The sequence below is a fragment of the Capricornis sumatraensis genome, chromosome 14 (genome assembly GCF_032405125.1).
Source record: "Capricornis sumatraensis isolate serow.1 chromosome 14, serow.2, whole genome shotgun sequence".
Lineage (NCBI taxonomy): Eukaryota > Metazoa > Chordata > Mammalia > Artiodactyla > Bovidae > Capricornis > Capricornis sumatraensis.
The window spans coordinates 33,607,556-33,628,347 of NC_091082.1; the positions used below are offsets into that span (position 1 = coordinate 33,607,556).

At 38.9% G+C, this 20,792-nt stretch overlaps 1 protein-coding gene across 5 annotated transcripts in view; it reads left to right on the top strand.

Moving 5' to 3' along the window:
- Positions 1 to 20,792, top strand: part of MIA3 (MIA SH3 domain ER export factor 3) — a 55,947-nt gene that overhangs the window by 32,521 nt on the left and 2,634 nt on the right. Inside the window, exons 1-22 of one of the 5 annotated variants that reach the window (XM_068986509.1) lie at positions 936 to 1,105; positions 2,030 to 2,161; positions 4,928 to 4,949; positions 5,649 to 5,737; positions 5,989 to 6,066; positions 6,152 to 6,262; positions 7,303 to 7,374; positions 7,552 to 7,656; positions 8,314 to 8,436; positions 8,548 to 8,659; positions 9,868 to 9,923; positions 10,230 to 10,320; positions 10,472 to 10,610; positions 16,519 to 16,620; positions 17,272 to 17,332; positions 17,444 to 17,479; positions 17,555 to 17,622; positions 17,741 to 17,841; positions 18,012 to 18,149; positions 18,899 to 18,967; positions 19,093 to 19,172; positions 19,307 to 19,378. In XM_068986509.1, the coding sequence (XP_068842610.1) occupies positions 995 to 1,105; positions 2,030 to 2,161; positions 4,928 to 4,949; positions 5,649 to 5,737; positions 5,989 to 6,066; positions 6,152 to 6,262; positions 7,303 to 7,374; positions 7,552 to 7,656; positions 8,314 to 8,436; positions 8,548 to 8,659; positions 9,868 to 9,923; positions 10,230 to 10,320; positions 10,472 to 10,610; positions 16,519 to 16,620; positions 17,272 to 17,332; positions 17,444 to 17,479; positions 17,555 to 17,622; positions 17,741 to 17,841; positions 18,012 to 18,149; positions 18,899 to 18,967; positions 19,093 to 19,172; positions 19,307 to 19,378 (1,968 nt within the window). In that variant the 5' untranslated portion in view covers positions 936 to 994. Of the gene's footprint in view, positions 1 to 935; positions 1,106 to 2,029; positions 2,162 to 4,927; positions 4,950 to 5,648; positions 5,738 to 5,988; positions 6,067 to 6,151; positions 6,263 to 7,302; positions 7,375 to 7,551; positions 7,657 to 8,313; positions 8,437 to 8,547; positions 8,660 to 9,867; positions 9,924 to 10,229; positions 10,321 to 10,471; positions 10,611 to 16,518; positions 16,621 to 17,271; positions 17,333 to 17,443; positions 17,480 to 17,554; positions 17,623 to 17,740; positions 17,842 to 18,011; positions 18,150 to 18,898; positions 18,968 to 19,092; positions 19,173 to 19,306; positions 19,379 to 20,792 lie in introns of those variants that run through there. The other 4 variants (XM_068986506.1, XM_068986511.1, XM_068986507.1 and 1 more) reach the window with 4 other exon arrangements.

The following is a 20,792-nucleotide window of genomic DNA, read 5'->3' on the forward strand; positions in this document are numbered from 1 at the left end:
TAGTTGGGTCTATTTCTAGAAAATCTGTCCTGTTCCATGGTCTGTCTGGATGTATTCTTGGGCCAGTACCATACTTTTTAAATTATGGAGCATGCCTTAGCCCACTCCCCCCCACTCCCCCGCTTCTATTTCTAGCTTTCTGTTTAATTGTTCTTCTGAATTGACTTTATATTCAACTCATAAACATACATACCTTTAAACATCTAAAAACGTCAGCCCCTCCATCCCCCAGGGTTAAATATTTTTATTATCTTCCACCCTTAGAACGCGATTTCCAGACTGTGGCTTGTCCTTTTCCACAAATCCTAAAACGGTAAAATGTGGGACTCAGAACTGACCCCACTGGCGTAAGTGTAGAAATGACAAGATTCCCTAGAATTATACTTCTTAGAGGGCATCGGCGAGAACGTGGGCGCATTACGAACATTAGGAAGCTTGAAAGTGAGCCGGAGACCGCAGAGGGCCGGGAAGGAACCGGGCCCTGCGTCGCGGCCGAGGCGGAGGGTGGTCCATCAGAGGGACCGGGAGCGGCCGGCGTCTCCGCACCTGGAGATAAAAGGGTGCAGCTCTGGGCAGGCGTGAGTGGGGCATCTTTTTCCTTTCCCCCAGCCTCCGCTGATTGTCCTCGAAACGCCCGGGCCCAGGGAATCGCGCTTTCTCTCCCAGTTGCTGAGCCGTTCCGTCTCCCCTTCCTGTTACTCGGTGTCTTTGCTTTTCTCCCCCCGCCCCGCCCGACCGTTGGTTTCTTCCGCCGTGGCCCCGCCCCCTGCGGGCCCGGCCCCCGGAGGCTTCGGTACTTCCGCCCGGGGCCGTGTGTTATGACGTGTTTTCTAGGAGGCGCGGGGCAAAAGTGCCAGCGGCCGAGGAAGGCGAAGTTCAGGCTGGGTTTCCGCCCCCTGAGCCGGGTCTTTTCGGAAGGAGGAAGCGGTGATAGAGAGGGGTTTTGGTGCTGTCCCACCGGGAAGCGTCGGCCGCGCTCCGTTGTCCCGTCACGATGGACTCAGTACCTGCCACTGTGCCTTCTGTCACCTCTTCCCCGGGCGACCCGGAGCTCCTGGGACCCCTGTCGGTGCTCTACGCAGCACTCATAGCCAGGCTCCTGGAGGTGACGGCCCTCTCCCCCAGCTCTGGCAGGCGGGTGGACGAGTTCTGAGCAGAGTGGGTGCCTTGAGCGGGCGAAGGAGAAATAAAGTGTGTGTCAGGCCGGAGGCGGGCAGGACGTTCCGGTGCTGTTTAAGGAGATAGTGGGAGTGTATTTGAGAAGGTTTTGTGGCGTTTTCATTTTTTTAAATTGAGTACTTACGATGTGGCAGGGAGTGTGTTGCTTTCGACTGTACAGTCACGGTCAAAATAAGCGAGCATCACGTCCCTGCGGGTCCTTTTCACTTGACCCATGACACCTTTGGAGAATGGGGTCAGTACAACAGAAAATAGTATGGAAGTGGAGAGCAATGTAATGCCCTGTTTGTAATGAAACAGAGTTTCTAGGAACCAGTTAAAATTCACAGCGGTCTGTCTAGACCAGTTATCGGGAACTGTCTGAAGTTTCAGTGTTTGTCTTTATGTAAGTAGAAAACAGTTAAGACTGCAGATCTCAGAGGAAAAGCTAATTGTGGTGTTCATTATCACTCTGGTTTTATTAGCATCCCTAAAAAACTTCTATAGTAATGTTTCAATTTTTTTTGCTGTGGCTTCTCAAATCATACAAATCAGCTAAGTTAAAAAGGGTGATCCAGAGGGATTCTAGCCGTGTGTTGGACAAAATGGTGTTTTGGAGACTGTTGCGAAATGGAAATATATGCTCCACATAAAAAGATTGAGATTTATAATGTTTAAAAAGACTTCAAGCCAAACAGGAAAGAGGAGGCTGCCAGTATCTTCTTTTTATTTAAGCAGTGGAAATACTGAAGAATGTTCAGGGAATCTCTGTCTAATGGAGATGAAATTAGATTTCTGTGGATGATTCTCTGTGATGCTTTATTGTAAATTTCTTTCAGGTTTCCCACTATTTCTAATGTTTCTCTTCCAGCTCCTTGCTACATTGCCTGATGATGTCCAGCCTGGGCCTGATTTTTATGGACTGCCATGGAAGCCTGTACTTATCACTGCCTCCTTAGGAATTGTTTCATTTGCCGTTTTCTTCTGGAGAACTGTCCTTGCAGTGAGTAAATTAATTTATACCTTTAGACTCATTAAAACAGGAATGTCACTGGCCCTTTTGCTTTTCTTTTAATTACTAACTTGAACTCAAATGAATGCTTATAATCCAAGCTAACATTATAAAATAATTCAGTATAATCTTTGTTGGTAAAGACTTAGGTGAACAACATGACATGTGTATAATCTCAGTGGGGAAACTTTAGTTTATGAATCAGAAGCCTTAAAAATGTTCATGTCCTTTTGTATAGTATAATACCATGTCAAATAATCTATCCTAAAGAAATAACCAGTCATAAAATATATACGGGGTGTTAAAAATGGAACCATATTAATTAGAGTGAAAACTTGACAGAACCTAAATGATCTGTTGTGGGGGCAGGTTATTAAATTATTGTACATCCATATAATGAGATATTAGGCAGCTCTTAAAATTTATGTATTTCAAAGACACTGGGGTACAGAAAATGCTCACAATTTAATGTTAAGTGGAAGAAAGCCACAACCAAGACTTTATAGTGTAGATAAGCTGTTTATTATGTAAAAACATATATACACACAAAAGAAATGCTGCAAATGGTAAAAATATATATCAAATAATTTTTCAGTCTTTTTCCTTACATGTATGTTTCACGTATTTTCTAATTTGATCATATGCTGTTGTGTTCAGAAAACATCTTTTTATTTGGAAATACAGATTACGTAGTGTCCAAAGACACCATTAAAATTTTTATTCCTTAGAGTCCTTTTCTGTGCATAATTTGTCTTTCATGCTTATAGGTGTATGTGTTCTCCTACAGATACATGCTTAATGATTCTGTTTCATGGTCATCTAATGTAATTGGGGGAAAAGTTATTCTGTATAAATGAGCTTTGCAGATGAAAAGGTTTCAGTTGAAGTTTAAAGTGGCCAGAAACATTTAATGCATGCATGTCTTTCTAAAATTGAGTCTTCTGATTTCCTAATTCTCTCAGACATATCATTGTTTTTTGTTTTTTTTGTTTTGTTTTGTTTTTTCATATCATTGTTAATAAGCTTTCTCTCCTTGCACACGTGATTGTAAAATGATTTTTAAAAAAAGATCTTTTGCCTGGATTGTTGTGAAGACCTCTTAAATCTCATGGGGCTTTTCCTCAGCTACAAGGGAAAAAGATAGAACAGACAGCGAAAACGTTTTCTATTTTCTAGTCTTGATTGTCCCATCTCAAAACCTCTGGGCACAAGGTTATGTAGGCTTTATGTGCTGACTGCTGCCCCGCAGTCTCAACATTTGGGATCTTGTTCCATACTCTCATTGCCAGCTTCTTGCTTCTTCCTGCTTTCTCCTACCTGTTGATTTGGGTGAGAGGAGGATAAAGGAAGCTTACTTTCTCATTAGCAAGGCTATGACAGAGAAATTGTCATTAATTTCTGTGTTGAAACTGAATGTAGTTTCTTGTGGAAAGTGAAAGTGAAGTCACTCAGTCGTGTCCGACTTCTTGCGACCTGTGGACTGTAGCCCACCAAGCTCCTCCGTCCATGGGATTCTCCAGGCAAGAATACTGGAGTGGGGTGCCATTTCCTTCTCTAGGGGATCTTCCCGACCCAGGGATCGAACCCAGGTCTCCCACATTGCAGGCAGACGCTTTAACCTCTGCACCACCATTAAAAATGGTGTTAGATACTATAACAATACTGAGATATCGTGGATGATTTGTGGACTGATCTGAGCATCTCATCACCATTTATGACATTTGATAAAGGGAGCAGGTTACAGAGACATTCAGTAACACTTTTTTAAAAATTGAGTACTGCTTGGATTTTACCCATAATTCAGTGCTGACCCTAGGGGATGATTTAGAAGATACTGGCTGTTATTTCTCTTGTTGCCTGTGTATTTTCCTTTTGTTGTTGTTTAGTTGCTAAGTCTTTGTCCAACTTTTCCCTCGGCAGTCTTTTCCCTTTTAGATTTATGACCTCCATTTTTAGGGAGTTGGGAAAATCAGATGGTCTAATTTATCCGATTTCTAAATTCACCCAGTAGCCAACTTTGATTAGGGTTTCTAAGATGTTTTCTGGTGGAAGAAGCGTATCTTAGTTCCCTGATTATGCCTTTGTTTCCTCAGAGTCTTTTTCAGTTATCTTTGTTTCTAGATCTCATTCTGGCTGTTTGGGGCTGTCAAATAAATGGTTTTGGGTAAATGAAGCATTAGTGTATTTAACAGGAAAATGTTACTCCTTTTTCACTTTTTTTAAATTGAAGTATAATGGACAAGTAATATTATTCTAGTCTCAAGTGTGTAAAGTAATGATTTGATGTTTGCATGTATTGCAAAATGATTGCCAAAAGCCTAGTTGACAGTCCATCACCAATACCTAGTTACAAGATGTTTTCCCCCCTTGGTTTGGGAACTTTTAAGATCTGCTCTCTTAGCAGTTTTCAAATATCTAATAATCCCTTTCCATTACGGAACTTAGGTGCTCATTTACTAAGATTGGTGCTCATTTAAAGGATACGTGAATGTATCTTTCATTGCAAAAATAAGGTATTTACCTTAGTGCCTTTATCCATCAGGAACTATTATGAAGTATCACTACCAATTACATTTGAAATGTCTTTTTTAGCCTTTTCCTATTTGTTAATCCTGTGAATCCTTATGCTTAATCAGACCATTGTTAAATTTTCATTTGGTTATGATTTTTTTTTTTGGTTATGATTTGACTGTTAAGAACTATAATAATTCTATTAGTAAGATGTCTTGACATCAAGCTTATTTTTTTCTCTTTTAGGTAAAGAGTAGAGTATATCAAGGTAAATATTCAGGCTTATTGTTTGTGCTATACCCTCAGTATTGATATTTGATCCGAGTTTTATGTAAGCTAAAAGTAGAAATGGTGACATCTGATCTCTGATTAATTCCTGAATATTTTACTAATCCCAGGTTGTATGCTTACATGACAGAGTAGATGGTGATGCTAGTAGGTGAGAGGAGATGAGGTGGAACAAATTGTGAGTGTAGGGAAAAGATTCAGTTTAAGCAGACTGACTTTGGATCTTGATATAATGCAATTTATTACCTGTGAACATGTTCCTGTGCTAATGATTTATTCAATACAGTAAATATTTAAGTAGATAATTTGAGGAATAGAGATATGTCAGTATGCTTGCATTTTCTGTTTCTAATGAAATATATTTGAAGTGATCCCATTTTCTGAGAAGAAAGATGTCCACGAAGGGGAAAGATATGGAGCTAAAACATTTTACCATATTTCTTATCTTTGAAATAAATTTGAAGTGGAATCTCACTGAAATAAGGGTTATTATATTTTTCTTAAATTTTAGTATGTTTATACCCTATTGCTGTTAAACACAGATTTCTTTTTAAAAGCATAATAGTTCTGCTAAGTTCATTTACCTCAAAGTGCCAGATAACATGTCTTTGCTGCTAATACATTGGGTAATTCACTTTTTAGTGATCATGATAATTTTATGGATTTCCCACCCTTTTAGTCACTGAACAGCAAATTTCTGAGAAGTTGAAGACTATCATGAAAGAAAATGCAGAACTTGTACAAAAATTGTCAAGTTATGAGCAGAAGGTATTATTCTTCCATTTCCTCTCCTCGCCTGTGGTTCTGTCTTGAGTTATTTCCTCCTGTCTTATGGTTCAGTTATTACCGTGTTTTTAAATCACATTTTAGTTTCATTATCTCCTACAAACTCTTCAAATATAAAGCAGTCATCATACATGTCTTACTGCTTTCTTCTCTCAGGGATCTCCTAATTGGAGATAAGTTTTGATAGCACTATAATTTATGTTTCTAAAGTTTGGATGCTTTATTTTATATAGATCAAGGAATCAAAGAAACATGTTCAAGAAACCAAGAAACAAAACATGATTCTTTCCGATGAAGCAATTAAATTTAAGGTAAAAATTCCTTCTTTTTGAGATTACATTCTAAAAACTAAAGAAAAACAATGAATGGTTGTTTTTAATCCATTTTTTTTTGTAGGATAAAATCAAGAATCTTGAAGAAACTAATGAAATTCTGGGAGACACAGCTAAAAGTTTACGCGCTATGTTAGAGTCTGAGAGAGAACAGAATGCTAAGAATCAGGACTTGGTAAGAGTTTTGCTGTTAAGTGTTGCCATAATTTGGCTTTTGAACTATTTTGTAGGTTGTGTGAGATGAACTCTGCATTTTCCTGTGCTGTAACTAGAGTCATTGAAAGTCAGGGAAGTGGAACCTACTTCTGTGCATTTTTGTGGGATTTTAAATACTATTACCCCAAGTTACTATTTTTATGGGCCTAGAAAACATTTTTTGTCCCCTGCCCTGGGTAATTTTCACGTTGCTTGGCCCTGCCCTTTGAAACATGTAGAGCAATGAAGAAATAGTTGCCCCTTTGTGTGGTCTTAGTACTTTGTTTTGATTTATTTTTGCATGTTTTGTTTCTAAAAATAAACTTTAAATACTTGAACAGTTTTCGAATTACATACAAGATGCAAAAATAGTAGAGAATGTTCCCATATATTGCACATCCAGTTAAGCTTGATCACCTGACTGGGGTAGTATTTGACAGATTTCTCTGCTATGAAATTAACCCTTTCTCCATCCTTTGCATAGTATACTCTTTGGAAGAAGGTTACTGTGCACAACTCACAGTTAAAGCTGTGAAGAGTTGGGCTCCATCTCCGTGACAAGGCAGAGTATCTTTGTAAATTTTGGAATTCTTTTCCTGAGATTTGGCTCTTCTCCCTCAAGTGCAGTCATTTTTAGTTTAGCAAGAGAAGTTTTAAGTGACTGGGATTTTTTTATCACTAGGAAAATTCATTGATTTGAACTGGTTTAATTGATTTTTTTTTTCATTTTCTTTGCTTTGACTTTTTAAATCTCATCATGTACCACATTATGCCATAACTAGGAAAGTTGTGAATGATATGGAATGTTTATGTCTTCAGTATTTTCTTTCCTCATGTTTCTACATTCTTGACTTTTCTCATAGGCCAAAGTTGGATTGTCTGCTTTTACTCAGTACCTAGGGGATAGCACTGGGATGTGTGTGTGTTTTTTTTTTTTTAATGTTTCTTCCTTTTATCATATATCCCAGTGTTTCTACTGGAATCCTGAAACATTTTTGTGCCCCTTTTTCCCCATTGCAGATATCAGAAAATAAGAAATCTATAGAGAAGTTAAAGGATGTTATCTCAGTGAATGCCTCAGAATTTTCAGAGGTAAAGCTCTACAATTCCTGCAAGGTAGTAATATGATATCTTAGTATTTTGAGGAGCAAACATTGATGTGTGCTAGGAAATGCGAAAAACCAAACCATATGAATTAATTGGGAAAGTGTAACTTTTTTGTGTGTTCTTCATTGGAATTAGTGCATTAATAGCAGTGTTTTTCATTAGGTACAAATTGCCCTTAATGAAGCTAAACTTAGTGAAGAGAAAGTGAAGTCTGAATGCCATCGGGTTCAAGAAGAAAATGCTAGACTTAAGAAGAAGAAAGAGCAGGTAAAGGAAAGTTAGCATCATAGATTAAACTGGAAACCCAAGTATTATTCCTTCTTGGATATGTTTTTAAGAAAATGAAGTATGTATGCAGAATTCTATTTTTAGGTATGCAAAGTATAAACTGTGCTGCCCAGATTGAGTGCATGTATACATTCTCCATCTGCTTTGGGTTTTCTGTTTTATATAATTCCCTGTAGCTATCAGAATGTTTAGTCTTTGTCTCATCCAGCACCAACCAGTTACTAACTTGAGTAGCCTCAAGGGGGCGAAGGATTTGCTTAGACCAAAGAATTAGGTATTTGTTACTCTCCTCTGAGGAGTTACTGCCTCTCTGACCAAGAGAAGGTACCTGATGTGGAGTCTGGACTTGGTAGGCAGTGAGATATTGCCGTTCTGTTCCTACTGGAAGTGAGTTATGTGAACTGGCGGCAGTTTTCTGCAGGATGCAGTACACTAGACCAATGTCCTGACAGCTCTTAGGTGCTCACTGCAGTTCTGAGTGTTGGAGCCACTCCTCTCCTTTTACCAAAGCTGTAGCTCATAGTGACAAGCCAGAGAGAAGCACAGCTCCCCGCTTCCCTGTCTCGTTCATGTGGTCCTGCTACCTTCTCTGCAAAAGCCATAATGTTTGGAAATTCATGTATTTTAACTTTTCAGTTGCAGCAAGAAATCAAAGACTGGACTAAATCACATGCTGAGCTCAGTGAGCAAATCAGATCATTTGAGAAGTCTCAGAAAGATCTAGAAGTAGCTCTCACTCACAAAGATGATAATATTAACGTGAGTTCATTTTCTTGAATACATGCTTAATTTCTCATAAATTCTCATGAAATCTGTGCAGTTGAAATTGAGAGGCTGTTTCTAATAAATACCCTTTTGCTTCTTTTCTAGGCTTTGACTAATTGCATTACACAGTTGAATCGGTTAGATTGTGAATCTGAATCTGAGGATCAAAATAAAGGAGGAAGTGAATCAGATGAATTAGCAAATGGAGAAGTGGGAGGTACGATTGGTTTCTGAGAGGTTGGACCTCTTTCTGCCTTCTTGTCTTTAAGTACACTGATGCTTTTCTCTGCGGACTGACTTTCCTATTAAGGGTTCCAGCTGTAGATGCCTGTCACTGAATTTGTACAGTCAGCCCTCCAAATCTGTGGGTTTGCATCTGCAGATTTAGCCAACTACATTTTGAAAATATTGGGAGGAGAAAAATTCCATAAAGTTCCAAAAGCAGAGTTTCACTTTGCTTCATGCAAGCATCTGTTTACTTAGCATTTACATTGTATAAGGTATTATAAGTAATCTAGAGGTGAAATATGTGGGAGGGTCTGTGTAGGTTATGTTGAAATGTTGTGCTCTTTTATATAAAGTACTTGAGCATCCATAGGTTTTGGTTTCCTGTGGGGGGAGGTGTGGGGAAGTCCGGAGCCAGTCTCTTGTGGACACTGAGGGACTACAGGGCTTTGTGGCCTGGGCCGAGGTGGTTACTGGGTTGTAGTACAGCTAGGCATGCAGTAACCACTGACATGGCTTTTCCATTCCATTGAGAGCTGGATATGTGCACTGGCGCCAGAGCAGCACCATCCTGTCTCACTCCTCTGGATCCTGGACATTCTTCAGCAGGAGAAACTTGTTTCTCAGCTTCATGTCTACTCTATCTGTAGCTCTGTGATTTTAGGGCCACAACCAATTTTCAAAGTACTGAGCTGCAGGGAGCTATAAACTAACTAAGCAATGAGAGCTAAAGGGCAATGGAAGAGAGCAATGGAAGCTAAAGGGTAACAGTGTTTACTGATGAGGGAGGTATTTCTAGACACTGAGTCCCGGGTTGAATGTTGCCCATATTGGGAGTGTTTTAAACTACACTTGATAGCAGGTTCAAGGGGAGAGAAGAGGAGTGAGTCTTTCTAAGTAAGATATTTGACTGGGGGCAGGTAGGTCCAAGAGAGAAGAAAAGCTGTATTTCATGTATCCCTTCTTGCTCAAGAACTGCATGGATGTTTTTACTGTACAGACTGGGAATTCATTAATTTTTTCAATCTAACTTTGGAACTCTCTTGGAAGTCAATTAACCTAATCAGTTCTTTTGGTTAGTTTGTTTTTTCTTTGAATGTTTGAACATAGTAATTGTTTGGGGGAAGTCAAGGACATATAGTTAAACAGTAAGGAAGGAAAGAACAATGAAATCCGCCCCCCCCCCTTTTTTTTTTTTAGGTGACCGGAGTGAGAAGGTGAAAAATCAGATTAAGCAGATGATGGACGTTTCTCGGGTATAATCCTTTTATAGAGTGCTGTGCTGTAATCCCCTGGAGAAAGAAATGGCAACCCACTCCAGTATTCTTGCCTCAGAAATCCCATGGACGGGGAACCTGGCGGGTTACAGTCCATGGGGTCGCAAGAGGCAGACATGACTAAGTGACCAAACCACCACCACTATAAGTGCCTATGATAGTAATATTCTTACTATTAAGAATATTTAGAATTAGAGTATTTATTATTAAGAATAGTAAATATAAGACTATTTACTATCAAGAATTCTTACTTTTAAGAATATTTTTCTTTTCTGTAATTTTTAGACGCAGACTGCAATATCAGTAGTTGAAGAGGATCTAAAACTTTTACAGTGTAAACTCAGAGCCTCCATGTCCACTAAATGTAACCTGGAAGGTAGGTTGCTTCTTAAAAATAAATTGCTGTTGGAAAAATAAAGAATGACTTCCTCTTTCCATGTTTTTCACTCCCTTTAATACTGCCCCCCTCAACGAGTCCTCCAGTTCTTGTGCACACACACAAAACTAAGATGTTTTATCCCCTCTAGACCAAATAAAGAAATTAGAAGAGGATCGCAGCTCACTTCAGTCTGCCAAAACTGTGCTGGAAGATGAATGCCAAACACTAAGGCAGAAAGTAGAGATTCTAAATGAACTCTATCAGCAGAAGGAGATGGCTCTACAAAAGTAAGATTGTCGTACTTCATTGTTAACGATATTGTCATCTAACTAAATGCATGTAGATAATCTTGTCATTTTTAAAGATTGTTTATTGTATTTTCTATCTATAATGAGTATAAATTTGGCTTGCTTCCTTTTCTACCCAGTTTCCCATAACTTGCATTTTTTTTTCCATTTTGACTAATTGTCGGCAATTATTGCCTGTAATTTACCTGAAGGGTGGTAGTTATTGGTACTGACAGTTGTTGTTCTGAAAGTGCTTCTTTTATGATCTGTCCCCTTTCTGCAGCTCCACCACTTATTCCACTTTTCTTTGTTTTTGTCACTTACATCCTTCTTATTTGTCTTACATTTGTTCTTCTAGTTCTTAATAGTCGTTAAAAATCCTGAGTGATTTATAAGACATGATTTTTGGTAGAATCAGTATACTTTAAAAGGAGTATTTCGTTATTGACAGTATTGTAAGTTTTTGAACTTAATATGATCAACTATTCAGAGTATACATATATAATACGTAAATATCGCAAGGTTATTGGGAGTTTTGAATTTAGAAATACCTGTTTGGTGTATTTAGCTATTAATCTTTTGAAATTGACATCTCAAATTAGGAGTTAGGTATCTTTTGAAAGATATACTTTTGTAGTTCATTTAAAATTTTCTTCACAAAAATACATGAACTGTCTATAAAAGTACTTTATTGGTGGCAGTTGCTAATTGTGTTTGTTCCTATAGTTCACTCTTCGGTGTTTATAGCAGTCTGTGAGAAAGCTTCTTTTGCTAAGGAAATTTAATCTTTTCCAAATGCTTTGGTTGCTATTATTGCCAGATGCCGTTAAACACTGAAACTATACCACTGACTTTTTCTCTTAATTCTTTGCTCACCAAAAAATCAGTTTAGATTTTCCGAGTTTTATTCAGGCCAGCTCTAAGTACCTGGTTTGCTTTCAGTTCAGTTCAGTTGCTCACTCGTGTCTGACTCTTTGCAACCCCGTGAACCGCAGCATGCCAGGCCTCCCTGTCCATCACCAACTCCCAGAGTCCACCCAAACCCATGTCCATTGAGTTGGTGATGCCATCCAACCATCTCATCTTTTGTCCCTTTCTCCTCCAGCCCTCAATCTTTCCCAGCATCAGGGTCTTTTCAAATGAGTCAGCTCTTCGCATCAGGTGGCCAAAGTATTGGAGTTTGAGCTTCAACATCAGTCCTTCCAATGAACACCCAGGACTGATCTCCTTTAGGATAGACTGGTTGGATCTCCTTGCAGTCCAAGGGACTCTCAAGAGTCTTCTCCAACACCACGGTTCAAAAGCATCAATTCTTCGGCCCTCAGCTTTCTTTATAGTCCAACTCTCACATCTATACGTGACTACTGAAAAAACCACAGCCTTGACTAGTCGGATCTTTGGTGACAAAGTAATGTCTCTGCTTTTTAATATACTGTCTAGGAGTAAGCTTCCAAGGAGTAAGCGTCTTTTAATTTCATGGCTGCGGTCACCATCTGCAGTGATTTTGGAGCCTGGAAAAATAAAGTCAGCCATTGTTTCCACTGTTTCCCCATCTATTTCCCATGAAGTGATGGGACCAGATGCCATGATCTTTGTTTTCTGGATGTTGAGCTTTAAGCCAACTTTTTCACTCTCTTCTTTCACTTTCATCAAGAGGCTCTTTAGTTCTTCTTCACTTTCTGCCGTAAGGGTGGTGTCATCTGCATATCTGAGGTTATTGATATTTCTCCCGGCAGTCTCGATTCCAGCTTGTGCTTCCTCCAGGCCAGCGTTTCTCATGATGTACTATGCTTATAAGTTAAATAAGCAGGGTGACAGTATACAGCCTTGACATACTCCTTTTCCTATTTGGAACCAGTCTGTTGTTCCATGTCCAGTTCTAACTGTTTGCTTTAGACAAATATTTCTCATTTCGTTATTTATTATTATTTTTTAAAAAGCACTTCTCTGCCACTAGTAGTCATTTGAATTACCTGAATGGCAGTTGCCTTTCTTTATGATACATAAAGTCAGTATGATACGGCACTCTCCAGCATCCACTCAGTTACCATGTCGGCACACACTGCACTCCATCCCCAAAGCCCTTGTGTGTGCTCAGACTCGAATCATCTCTTCTGCCACCCCTTACCTTAAATACTCACCTGTCTCCAGTTTCTCTTTCTTACACCTCTTCCAAAGTCTACAGTTGCTGAAACAAACTTCCAAAATACGAGTGCTTTTATGTCGTCACGTGCTTAAACTCTGTCAAGGAGGCTACTCCTTCAGGATCAATTTCGAGCTCTTGAGCAGGCGCTCAGGGCACTGCCCCCCTTGTGATCCTGGGCGGCCTCTCCAGGCGTGTTTCCGGTGATTCCTGATGATGCCCTAACAGCCTGCCCAGGGTTCCTTCGTGCCACTCCGAGCTTCTGCGTCATTATACATACTGCCTTTTCTGCAGTAAAAATGTCCTTTTATTTTATTTCCACTGGCAGTCTCCTGCCTATTCAAATGGTTATATGCCTTAAAATTTTTCTAGAGTAAGTTGTGACATGAGTAGGTGACTACTCAGAGCACTCATTTTCCCCTTAGAGTGTAATTCCTTCTTTTTCCTTGCGATGTCATTCCTAATTATAATGTAAGGTTTAAATCTGCATGTTGATATTCTCTTTGTATTTGCTGGCCTGTTCGGTGTTCTTTTTTCTCTTCCTTCTTTGTGTCTTTTAGGTTGTTTGAATATTTTTCAGAATTCTGCTTTTCCCCTGTGTAAGCTAGGTAGTTATTGGTTGCTTTAATTGTCTTCATGTAATTCCTCTAAAGATGAGAGCATGTATCCTGGACTTACTAAATTAATAGACATCCTGACTTAGATGCTCCTGCATTTTAATTCTTTATATATTTGAACTCCACAGGTTGTTTTTATTGTCCACTATAGTGCTTTCCGGCCAGTAGTCACTTAATTTACAGGCATACCTCATTTTATTGCATGTTGCTTTATCGTGCTTTGCAGATACTACGTTTCTTAGAAATTGAAGGTTTGTGGCAACCCTGAGTCAAGCAAGTCTTTCAGTACCATTTTTTTCAACAGCATTTGCTTACTTCATGTCTCTGTGTCATATTTTGGTAATTCTCACAGTATTTCAGATTTTTTCATTATTACTGTCTTTGCTGTGGTGATCTGTGATCGGTGATCTTTAATGTTACTATTACAAAATGATCATAAAAGCTCAGATGATGGTTACATATTTTAGCAGTGAAGTGGTCAGTAATTAGGGCTTGTATGTGGTTTCAGACATGATGCTGTTGCACACTTTATCATAGGCTACTTACAGAACTTCTGTATGCACTGGGAGACTGAAACAGTTCCCAAAGTCCCTTTCTTTCTTTGCTTTATTGTGGTGGTCTGGAACTGAACCTGTAGTAGCTCTGAGGTCCGCCTGTAGTTCTTCCCTCTCCCCTGCGCCTTCGGTGTCTCTCATTTGGAATCACTTTGACTCTACTTGAAGAACATCCTTTAGTGACAGATGTGGCCAGTTTATCTTTGTGTGAATACATCTTTATTTTGAGTCCTTTTTTTCAGGATCTTCTGCTGGCTCTGGGATTTTTGAAGTTACTTAATTTCTAGCACTTTAAAGATAGCCAATTTCTTCCTGGTTTTAAAGTTTCTTCAAGGAGTCCAGTATCACTCTTATTTTCCCTGTTCAAATGTCTCACCCTTGCCTTTGTGGTCTTTAAAAGTTATTTTGGTTTTTCAGCAGTTTTATTCAGAGCTGCCTAGGTGTGGGTGTTCTTAGTTTTTATTTTTCTTCTCCTTCCTTCCCCCCCCGCCCCCCGCCCCAATCTGTTTTGCATTTATGCTGTTTGTGGTGATTGACACCTGCTGAATTTTGGGGTTTTTAATCCACGTATTAATTCTGTCTCATTCTTCTCTGAGATTCCATTTAAATCTTTTAAAATTACTTCCCCGTGTCTCCTACATTGTCATCTGTGTTTGCTCCATTTTTGATGTTTTTTCCTGACCTATCTTCCAGTGTGCTAGCATCTCACTTCAGTTATCAAATCTGCTACTAAAATCATTCATTGAGCTCTTAATTTCAGTTACTGTGTTTTAGTTTTATATTTCTAATCCTTTGCTGAAATTCGTAATCTTTACTTGCGTGAATATATAAAGCACAGCTATTTTAAAGCCTGTGTGATAATTCCATTCTGTGGATCCTCAATGAGTCACTTCTGTTGTCTCTTAGATTTTAATCGCAGTGTCCTGTGGGGTGCCTGGGCATTTTTGATTGAGTGGCGAATGCTGTAGAAGGAATTGGAGGCCTAAGATGGTGTTCTTTTTCCTAAAGAAAGAAAACAGTTTGTTTCTAGCAGGTGGCCATTACTTTAATCCAGTCAGCAATAAAGGTCATTCAGAGATGACTTAGTTCCTTCAAAGGACACTGCATTGTTTGTTTGGTAATCCAAGTACACAATTCTTTCTAGTCTCAACATAGCCCAAGGCCTTTACTAGGATGCCCCTTGTTGGAACCCCTTAGCTCTGCTTTGTTTTCTGTGCCCCCAGGAATCTGTTGGACTCTGTTCAGCCTCCTTATTTCTCTCATTGTCTTCATTGTATGGGTCAACCCTAGGGGAAAAGTGACTTCAGATGGCAGGCTCACTTGTAATTCTGAGATTCCTTTTTTTATTGGATTGTGACCTCGTGTATTAGCTTGATGCCTTCAAGCACGTTCTTTATATTTTTTCCAATGTTCTATATATTTTGTCTAATGTTTTATTTGTCTGATGTTTTTAATGTTCTCACACTAAATCATTCATTCCTGGGAGGAAAATTGTCTGTGATCTTTCTTCAAGACCCAGTTTTCTCACATCTCTTCCTGTGCCAGAGTCAGGGGATTGTTCTGTGGTTAAACTGCATTCAACAGTGCACTCTACTAGTATAGGAGAGTACTTCATGCATAGTGTATCTTTAGCGCCTTTCTAGGTAACCAGTATACGTTAGCCATTCACGACACTTGCTGACGTATTGAATGCACAGTTACAAAAGAATATGTAACTCTTTTTCTCTGTGATTACTGTTTTTACTGTGGTTTTTCTGACTCTGTTTCTGATTGATAGAAACTAAGTTTCAAGTTTCTTTTGAATCAGAACTATAGTCAAAGTACTAGAAAAGGAAAAAAAGAAAAATAGCATTTTAAAACCATTACCACATGTTGCTACCATTAAAATTTCTGTTATAGTATATTAATATCTTGAACTTGAAAGTTAAAACCAGTTTCTAGTAGGTGATACTCTGATTATGGGACAGTTTAGATTCTTTTCCTATCCAGTAGACTCTGCCAATTCTGAGATTTTTCTCTTTCCTCTGATCACAGCTCCATTGACAGAGGCAGTAGAAGTCCCCCATCTGAAGTGTGGGAGTGTTCTACGGTTAATTGCACAATCGGAAGACTTTCTAAAAGGCTTCTAAGGGCTAATTATCATGGTGCCAGTCTGGATTGAGAAATAGTCCTTCCAGGATTGAAATAAGAGAAGTAATTACAGGTCTTTCCATGGTAGAAATAAGAGCCGTAATTATCCCGTGCTCTATCCTAGTAAGCTTGATTGTGGTAGGTTGATCAGCCCTGGCTCTCCATACTGAAGTAAAATGAGCTCTCATTGTCTCAAACACAAGAAACTTGCCCATGGGGTGCAGCGGTTTTTTCCATTTGTTTGTTTCATTTATTAGTGAGTAGAGAATTTTGAAAAGTTAAAAAATGCAAGTGTTGCCAACAGGCAGAGTTTGATTTTTATCCCTAAGTGGCAGGTTTGAATTCCTTCCTATGACTTTATATGAATATGTTTTGGAAAGGATGGGAAGTAACCTGGAGACATTTAGACAGAATGCTGGGAAAAAAAGAGAAGCACCTTCATTTGACAACTGATTTTATCTTAGGAAATTGAGTCAAGAAGAGTATGAGCGGCAAGAAAGAGAGCAGCGGCTGTCAGCTGCAGATGAAAAGGCAGTTTTGGCGGCAGAGGAAGTGAAAACTTACAAGTGAGTTCAGATTCTGAGAAGGGTGTCAGTGGCTGATGAAACTACTGTAGGCGTTTTTTCAAAACAAAACTGTTTTTACACTGTGTAGAACAAAAATAGCACCAAAGCAGAAATAAATGGTCAAAATATTTAACATGAGAAAACATAAATTTTAAGTTAACAAAGGAAAAATGTTAGATTAACAGAAATTTCCTTACACCCAGTACTAGCAAGACTGAGGGAGCTTGGTTCATGCCAGCAGCTCTGAGTGGTTTTATATATTGGAGAAATTCTTTTTTGGAAGGCAGTTTGATGTATGATGGATCTAAAAATCATTAAAATGATAGTAGTCATAGCTCTGGAAGATCTTCTGTGGATATAATTAAAAGAAGAAACAGCTTTCTGGAGAAAGATTTATAGCAGAATTGTTTGAGAACATGAAGAGCAGTTAAGGAAATTATACTGTATCAATTCAGAATCTCCAGCTCTTAAATAATAAAGAAGGAAATTATAGTATTAGTTTTGATCACAGTACGCTCCTATAAGCAGGGAAAATGTGTTTTTGTATGTATGGATGGTCTGAAAGGGTACACTTGTTAAAGGGAATATGGTGAGATTGTGTAAAATTTATTCAGTTGTGCTTTAAATAATAAAAGGAAGTTTAACCCTTAGGCGGAGGATTGAAGAAATGGAGGATGAACTACAGAAAACAGAGCGCTCTTTTAAAAACCAGGTAAATCATACTGCCCTACAGGGTGGAATTCTTTGCTATCTGATACAGATTATTACAATAGCTATTATAGGGAATCCTTGAACATATTTCTTGATGGGTTGTGTTTTTCAGATTGCTACTCATGAGAAGAAAGCTCACGATAACTGGGTAAGATTTTTTTTTTCTCTTCTTTATTTTATGTGGTCTATCACAGCTTATTTTGGATTTTTTTCCTCCCAATAGCTCAAAGCTCGTGCTGCAGAAAGAGCTATAGCTGAAGAGAAAAGAGAAGCTGCCAACTTGAGACATAAGTATGTTTTTAAAACTTGTATTTTCAGTGTGTTTTAAGAGTTTTTAAAGGCTGTGCCATGATATCCAGTAGGGAATTTTCTATTTCATATTTAAGTCTATTCTTTCTTTATATTCAAGACTATTGGAACTAACCCAAAAGATGGCAATGATGCAAGAAGAACCTGTGATTGTAAAACCAATGCCAGGAAGACCCAACACACAAAACCCTCCACGGAGAGGTAGGGAGTACTCTTAAATGGCAGCAGTCTATATTTTGGTGAAAAATGTGTTTTAAGTTACTTTTTATTTCTGTAATATGTGTGTAATATTTATGATGCCCTAGAAATAATCCCAAGAACTTCCTAAAGAAAAAAAGGTTAAAGTGCCAACTCTTGCTCATTGTCTGCAGGTCCCCTGAGCCAGAATGGCTCTTTTGGCCCATCTCCTGTGAGCGGTGGAGAATGTTCCCCACCACTGACAGCAGACCCACCCGCAAGACCTCTGTCTGCTACGCTTAATCGGAGAGAGATGCCTCGAAGTGAATTTGGTGAGCATTGCCATGTTACCTTGTGGTAAACTGTTTCAAGAGTTCTTTCCTTCTTTGAGAATTCTGTTGCTAATGTAAGCAGCAGGTGAGAATTTGGGTCTGTCCAATATAGAGGATTAATTTGTCTTGGTGAGTAAGTAGTCTACTTTAGATCTGCTTTAGAACAAAAAGCATTTATTTACTGTTATGATACTATTGTGTTTCTTATATGTGAACATATATGTAAACAAATATAAACATTTATATATAGTATTATTATTTATATATAGTATCATTGATTATTCTTTTCAGATTTTTGTTGTGAAGTATAAACGCTTATCTTTAAATTTCTGTTGAGTTCCTTTCTAGTATTATAAAAGTAGCCTTAAAACTTTGTAGTTAATGCAGTGTACATCTACTTCTCATTACTTTAATATGAAATGCTATTTAAGTCTAGTTCTAATCATAAATGTGTTTATACTTGTTAAGATATAGAAGTGAGATTACATATAGACTGAAAAGTCTATAAACAGTTGCCGGTAGCTTGCAGTACCTGACTGGTGCTGGTGCTATTAATGTGAAGGTCTTTCAATCCAACATAGTTCTTGTTTTAATTCTGTAGGTTTGTGCATAAACTGTAAGTGATTTCTCCTCATACGTATTGGGAGACCCGTTTTAAATTTTGCTTTAGGTAGAATTGAACCCTGACCTGACCACAGTTGGTTTATTCTGAAAAATTCATGCAAGGGCTCTGTTACCTCTCTCTCAAGGATCAGTGGATGGGCCTCTCCCTCGATCTCGATGGGCCTCTGAGGCATCTGGGAAACCCTCTGCCTCTGGTAAGGGACCTGAGTGTGTTCACAGAGTCTCAGATTGTGGAGGAAGTGGGCGGAGGCCTTTGTAGTCCTTCAGAACGTGTATACATGTCTGAACAAGCCTAAGTCTGCTCTCTGGCTTCCCACAGATCCAGAATCCGGTGCTGTTCCCACGGTGAACAGCAGCTCCAGAAGCTCTTCACCCTCTAAGGTGATGGATGAGGGCAAGGTAAAATCTATGGTCATTTTGAATTGTTATTAGGTATTTCCGGACACATTTTTTTCTACAACATCCTCTCTTTGCTTTATCCATCTTCCTTTTGTGTGTTCTATCTGTACCATCTCATTTATTTTTTGAAAAAGCAAACTGTTCCCCAAGAGCCTGAAGGCCCTTCAGTTCCCAGCATTCCTTCTTTGGCTGAGCATCCAGTATCAGTAAGTACTTAGAGGTTGAGAGCAACACTGCATTTTCTACTTGGTGTATTTCTAGAAAAGTTCTAAGGAGCATGACACTAATCTGCTTTGCTTAAAATTGCATACTGACCTTATGACCTGGAAGTGTTTCTGGGTCGCTGAAGTCTAGTTGGTTGGTTTTTACTCCTTTTTCCTGTTTTGGTTAAGTGATTAATCTCTTTAGAGCATCTATTGTAAATAACCTTAAAAAAATGTGAAAAAGTCATCACTCCAACACTATATGGTGTGTGCTTCAATGATGAGCGCTCTAAGGCAAATTAGTTTATCATATATTACATAAATTCATCATATTTGGAAGTATGCTATTTAAGAATATCTCCAGTGGTATACTAGGCAAGCCCTGTGCCGTATTGTGACTAATCTGAAATTAGATTAGTAACAGAGGTTGGTTGCTGTAAGTGAAATATGAATAGTGGAAATCTTTAATTATGCCATTTCCCAGCAGCACCCTTAAATTATGTTCACATAAGGGTCTTCTCTTGAAACTTGCATAGCTATGATAGCTAGAGCGTCCTATGATTATACCTCAGAGTGCTTTACTATGTTGAAATCAAGATACATATTTTCGTTATTGAGAATTTCCAACCCAGTTTCCCATAGGGGAGTACAGGTTAGTACTTCGTAGTACAAAGGATGATGTTGCTGGGGAATGAGGGTGGCTGTTAGAGCTGTGCCTGCTGAACTCATATATATATATATAGCACTGTCTCTGTGTGGAACTCCTTCGACCTCTAGGGCAGGACTCTAGGAGGACACATCGCTTGAGAGCTCTTTTTATCCCAGGGCAACCTGGAGAAGACCCAAGACCCCTTTGGAGTGGCAGACTTCAAAGAGAGTGGGGCCTCCTTTGACAGAAGGGAGGCAGAGGACGAGTGCAGGCTTGGAATCAGACCCCCTGTAGTGAATTCTAACTCAGCCTCTTTATGTGCTGTGTGACCTTCAGCAAATTATCTGTGCTTCTTTTCCCTCATGTTTAAAACAAGATGAGATCTTATACGAAAGGAAATTTAAGGTACTCTGAATAGTAGCTTTTATTACATGTATGTGAAAATGGATCTTTTCATTCCTTATTGTTCTTTCCATTCTTAATATGGAAAAAGGAGCTCTTGTGGTGATGGGAGGAAGGGGCTGCCCTAGACACAGGTTATAGTGTGTGTGGTATGGTGGTTTTTTCAGTTGGGAATTGCCTCTGTTAATATCCTTTGACAGTCCTCTTGCTTCCTCTCTGTTTGCACATATAAGCAATAATATGATTACGGTGAAAGTGTTCCTTCCTCTGACATTCTCTTAACCCGCCGAAGTTCTCAGGGATGGAGAGGAGGGGTGGAGTTCTGCTGCACTAGTTGGCTAACATCTGCTTCAGTGGGTTTTAGCT